Here is a 6,000-nt window from a genome sequence, read left to right on the forward strand (position 1 = left end):
AAATGTCACAACTAATAGGAAATGAGGCACACTTAACCCTCAGGGGTTCCTGTTCAGGACCCTAAGGACATAAATGTCCACTTACAAAAACAGCTGTAAAATCATCATAGATTAAGGTATAATGGGTTACATTTCATATGTGCCCTGAGAAGTTTCAACTTTTCTAAATGTTTTTGTTTTTGTGTTGCATGAGATAAGGAAAAAAAAAAGTAACACTTAGGACCAAAATGGCAAAACAGATGCAAATCTTCAAAGATTCATATTTTTTCATACTGTTTTCCACTAAATCCAAAGATTGCATCAAAAATATCATTATAAAAGATCTATATAAATTTAATTTTAAATGTCAGTTTGAAAACTTAGATTTCACTTATAGTAAAGAAATCACCTCTAAAGCTGAGAAATTTTCCAGAAAACTGAAGCCAGGGTCCTAGAAAGCTTCAAGTTTTTGTCAAATTTGAGGTTAATGGCATTGTTAGTTTTTGTATAGGATCAGTTCAGAGAAAACAAGTGAAATGTATCATTTTTACAGTTTATGACAAAAATGTGTCCATTGTTGGCATATGTTTGAAATATTGCCTATTTTCCAATTGTTTATAATGGGTCAGGGCTGTCGCATGTGACGTAAACATGTTAAGCATTTTAACTGCTCATATCTTTTGATCCACAGCAGACAGACATGATAGATAGATAGATAGATAAATAGACATGTCAAGTTTTCTAACTAGCAATTAAGGGATTGAAATTGTGATGATTTTTTATAAATGTGATATTTTTGGTTAGAGCAGAGACAGATCTTTGGATTTAAATTAAAAAAGTATGAAAAAATATTAATTAAAAATAGAACAATGAACAAAAAATGTTTCTGGATGTCCAGATAGTGTGCACATTTGTGTGCAGTCTTACCTTACGGACATTCTGGATGAGAGTTTGGGCCAGAGCTGGGTCTCCTGGTCCATTCGAGATGAACAAACCATCGTAGTCTAGACTTGTCAAGTCCTGATTCCATGGGACCAAATGGACTTCAGCCCCACGCTACATAGATAATATACAGTGATAAAATAGTATATATAATTAGTGTGTGTGTGTGTGTGTGTGTATATATATATATATATATATATATATATATATAAATTATTATTATTATTATTATTATTATTATTAGGAGGTTTTTACTTCACTTAAAACATAGCCATTAAAATGTTGTTGTACATAGCGGATAGCTAAGATAAAATACTATATGGTAAAACTAAACAACTATTTTTGCCTGAAATATGACATTTTGGAGTTTTGTGAGCTCATTAGACTTTACGCAGATTTTCTAGGTCAACTTCCTGAAATCATGCAACAAAGTACATCGGTACTTTGTTGCAAAGTCCAAATCTGCGAGGAAACACTAACTGGGCTAGCATCATAAAAATGCCACTTGAGTAATTTAATGACACGGACTAAAAAAAAATTATATTTTTATCCCTCTTCAGTCTAACCTTCACCAGAAGACGGATGATGTTATGTTTAATGCCGCAGTCAACAGCCACAACCTTGATTGGATTTCCTTTTCCAAAAACTTTAGTCTCCTGGTGGTAACAAGACACAACACCACACAATGTAAATAAAATGTCTTACACAGTGTACATCTAAAAATAAAACATGTTGAAATAGCTTACCTTTGTAGACACTTCTGCAACAAGGTTTCTTTGGTTGGGATCAGTGATCTCTACAGACTGCCCATCAAATTCAATCTTTCCCAAAACTGTACCCTAAAATGAAGTAAGCTATCAGGGCATCATGCACAGAATATAAAGCAACATACTATTTGCAAGTACCTTATCTCTTATAATCTTTGTAAGCATTCGGGTGTCTATTCCAAACAATGCTGGTACCTAAATACAAAACAAACCAACAATCAAATACATTTGAAGTCCGTTTCTTGTAAAACTAATAATCCAAGTACTAACCTTCTCTTCATTCAGCCATTGCCCCAATGATTTAACCGAGTTCCAGTGACTGTATTCGTGGCTATAATCTTGTACCAAAAGACCAGAAACCTAGATACACAAATGATTTAGATCTATTAAATATGTTATTGTACTAAAAATAATTAATGAATAATCATTTTAAGATATCCCTAATTTTGATTATTTGTCAGTTGTGTTAGAGCTCCCAAGTCACTACATGGTATACGCAATACACACATTGAAGATGCAAAATACAAAAAGTGTGACAAAACAAAAAGCAACAGACTTCAGCTACACTCCTAGTCCTAGACCTATCATACTTCATACAACTGTACAACAGCTCACCCGTCTGTCATAGATAACCTTATTTAGTGTCAAATCTACCATGTACCTTACTGATAGCGGAGATATTTGTACGTTTTAGCAAATTGACCTTAAATGTGCAGCACAGGTTGATATTTTATTTTGGCTGACCTGCTGCCTAAAGAGTACATACAAAGGTTCAGTTCAACACTTTAATGCAAATGCTAGTAGAAATCTCCTCAAAATGTGACTACGTAACCCTCCTGAATGTTTATGGTTAGAAGGGACGGTAGATGAGTTTATCATAAATTAAAATTAGTTCAAATTGGCTCTACATTTTGGCCCAAAAATATCAGTGTTCAGAGTTTATCGACCATTGACTGCTCTGGATTCTAGACACCCATATTGGTCAATCTCTAGTATGTAGGCTAGATAATCTGGTATATTTTGTTATATTTTACTTGTACATTTACAAATCTGTATTTATTTTGCTCTTTGTTTTTATATTGTAAAGTGTGAGTTTCTCTTTCCAAGTAATTTCCCTTGTGAATCAATAAAGTTGGGGTGTGTAAGTCAAATATTTTAGAGATAATTGGGTCAGGAAGGGTAAAAGAGTAAAAACTGTCTTGACAAAATTATTTTAGAAAAATCTGCCAAAATCATTACTACTAGTATTTACCATAAAAGTACTTAGGAGACTGAGAATTCATAATTATCCATTAAGCCATGATGTCTCTACTATGCCTATTAACTCTCACAAACAATAATGTTGTTTATTCTACCTGTATGCGTTCAGACTCCACATGTTTTCTCAGTCCCAGCTCATCCAGCTCTTGTGTATTTGGGACACCGTAGTTGCCCACAATGGGGTAGGTCAGAGTGAGGATCTGACCCCTGTAGCTCGGGTCAGTCAGGGCCTCAGGGTAACTGAACCAGAATAAAAACAAGTGGATTTATTACGTTTGTTAGTATGAGACAACAGACAAAGCAATCAGAGGGGGACGTGTATACTCAAATAAGGGTACCGTCAACTTTTAAATTGTATTACCCAAAGAAAATTATGCTTATTTAGGGTACACAATATAACTTGCATCCATTTACTGTTTCTTCAATCATTAAGGCATTATTGCTTTATTATACTGCTGACTGCTTCTGCTATTACAGCCTATTACAACTGTTACTACCACGCCAAATGAATATGATTACAGCTTCTATATGCTTTGCCCCAATGGTAAAATGTAGAGTTTGTGAAAAAGAACTAGAAGTAAAAGTACATAGTATTATACATATTCCTAAACGTGGTCAATCAAATCCCATGACATCAACATCAGTTTGTGGTCACTTCTCTTACCCCACTAGTCCAGTGTTGAAAACCAGCTCTCCTGCCACAGAGGCACTGTGACCAAAGGAAAACCCTTTCATCCTGGTGCCATCGTCCAAAACCAGATGTGCTGTTTGGGCCTGGGTCAAATGCAGTCAAATGCAAGTCTCAGTCAAAACAATTCCATTTAGATACATCATACATCACAATGCACTGAAAGAGACTGGCCTCTGGGGCATATTTGTGTATGTATGAATGCATGAACTGTAATTACAAGTCTGAACAGCCTTTATATATTCTGTTCTTGACATTTCCCCCCTTTTGTATACACAATAAAGTGAACATTTGACTAGGATGCAGCTATACAGCATGTTTTGGGTAGTGAAAATTTAATGTAGACCTATGTCCTAAAACTTCAATAGGATCCTGTGCAAATTCAATAATCTAGGTGGAATAATCATTATAATCTTTTGGACAAATACAAAATGCCATAGGTCTTCTCAGCTGTCTGTATCAGCAGCAGAGCGCTGGGAGCACAGGAATCCTTCTGTGATGTGGCTGGATGTTGCAATCTTTCAGGGAGGAACAAATATGATGCAATGATATCAGACTCTTACATTTAAAATGAAGATAACTCACTTTGTGTTATGTTAGCATCTTTTGAGTCCAGTTGAACATTTTTGTAGCGTTTTTAGAGCCTCTTACATATTAAGAGTTTTATGCTTAGTAGCCACGTGTAACTCCAGTCAGTCATCAGTTTTCGCGTTAGCTCAGCCCACGATGCTACAGCTTTCACATGGCTAACTTTCTATGACAGTTCACTTCACGAATATTTTAACAAGACCTACGCCGAATGAGAGAGAAAGCCGATATCTTGCGTAATTACACATTTAACTAAAGTGCGATCGTTACTTACTGTGTTATACTAGTTATTGCACTTTTTCCAACGAATTCTGGTTTTGGCGAAAAAGTTATACGGGAAGTTTTTTCTTACCTTGACGCTAAAAAAATGAGCAGGTTGCAGTTTCAACCACGTAGTTGATGCGTTTCCAACTTTTCTGCCAACCACACATCCTCGTTGCAGTGATTTAGCAAGGCTGTAGGCTTGTAAAATCTTTGTCATAATTATCAAATAGCCTATAGTTAAACCCCCGACTGGTAACAGAATTGGCTAGACCTGCTCTAGGACAGGATAGCTTATTTTGATAAATCGTCCTAACTTTTCTGGGTCAACCAACTTGACACATGGATGAATGAACGTGGATTTCGGGAACGCCTCTTGCTGTCGATAGAGGGCGCAGGGGGCGTGCGTCCTGGTTGGCTGCTGGTGGCGTTTCTCTTTACGCACGACTCGCGCTCTTTTCTGACTGGTTCCGTGAACTGAGAGGCGTGAAAAATAATAAAATAATTCACAAGGCCATGAAAGTTGAACTTGCCCAACACCGTTGCCTTGAAATGCCAGCTGTATTTTTAAAACATAAACTGGCCATCTGTGCGTAAAGGAAGCATAAGTGATAAATAGCCTAATAATAGCCAAAATAATTATAGCCCTGAATGTAATTTTAAACTTTTAGGCTACAGGCTACCTTAATCATATCCATTAATAGTTATAGTGGGTGTTACAGTAGTGGTAATAGTATAATTTATTGATTTGTAAATAGGCTACTTAAAATATTCCTGTGCCTAATATTTCGCTGTAAATTTGACAGTGCTTAAGAGTTTTTAATGACATTTGACACAATTATTATAACGGACCACTTACTTAATACCTTCAAATGCACCCAATAGATCCATGAATGTACCTCATGACCTACACTACTGTAACTTCCTCAAACTCCCACAGCTTTTCCTTTGGGCCCGTTTCCCGCGGGGAAATGGCACACGGCTGACAGACGAACTCAATGGTGGGGGATTAGAGAGGTGTGTGCTTTTGCTGATGACTGCAGGACTGTGCTCTGTGGAGACGACTGACTGCCAGTCTGCTGGGTTCAGCACTCTGCACAAAGTGGAGCGAGTCAAAGAACTGGAGCAGGCTGCACAGGTCTAACATATCGGCGTTTGACTTTAGATAATATATTTGATGTACATGCAATTGCTCCATATTTAGTTTCCTAATGTTGTCCAGGAATTATCATACAGGTTGGACTGTGCAATATCGAAAATGTATAGGTACATTTGTATTGATAACTGTCTCAAATTTAGATATCAAAATATTCGTTTGGGTAGCAGAAACCTATAATATACAAAGATGATCAAGACTATAATGAACACTGCATTTACTTAGTAAAGTGGTTCGACTTTAGGTCTCCCTGGTTCCTATGGGGTTCATAGTTGCTGTGGTGCTTTGCTGACATCTTGTGGCGAAACACGTTATAACATTGTGATCCAATGAAATGGCACATTTGATACACAGGTCAT

The 6,000-nt window shown here is 36.5% G+C and overlaps 1 protein-coding gene across 1 annotated transcript in view; it reads right to left on the reverse strand.

Annotated features, from left to right (window-relative positions):
* cps1 (carbamoyl-phosphate synthase 1, mitochondrial) overlaps positions 1-4,852 on the reverse strand; it is a 40,512-nt gene extending 35,660 nt beyond the window's left edge. The window contains exons 1-8 of the mRNA XM_055148283.1: positions 4,577-4,852; positions 3,613-3,722; positions 3,044-3,188; positions 1,959-2,048; positions 1,827-1,883; positions 1,668-1,760; positions 1,488-1,577; positions 907-1,035 (exon numbers count right to left, since the gene is read on the reverse strand). Of these exons, the coding sequence (XP_055004258.1) occupies positions 907-1,035; positions 1,488-1,577; positions 1,668-1,760; positions 1,827-1,883; positions 1,959-2,048; positions 3,044-3,188; positions 3,613-3,722; positions 4,577-4,705 (843 nt within the window). The 5' untranslated portion in view covers positions 4,706-4,852. The remainder of the gene's footprint in view (positions 1-906; positions 1,036-1,487; positions 1,578-1,667; positions 1,761-1,826; positions 1,884-1,958; positions 2,049-3,043; positions 3,189-3,612; positions 3,723-4,576) is intronic.
* Between the last annotated feature and the right edge of the window lie 1,148 nt (positions 4,853-6,000).

Source organism: Boleophthalmus pectinirostris, unplaced genomic scaffold (assembly GCF_026225935.1).
Source record: "Boleophthalmus pectinirostris isolate CB_2022bp ecotype Guang Dong unplaced genomic scaffold, ASM2622593v1 HiC_scaffold_1, whole genome shotgun sequence".
In the NCBI taxonomy this organism is placed as follows: Eukaryota; Metazoa; Chordata; class Actinopteri; order Gobiiformes; family Gobiidae; genus Boleophthalmus; species Boleophthalmus pectinirostris.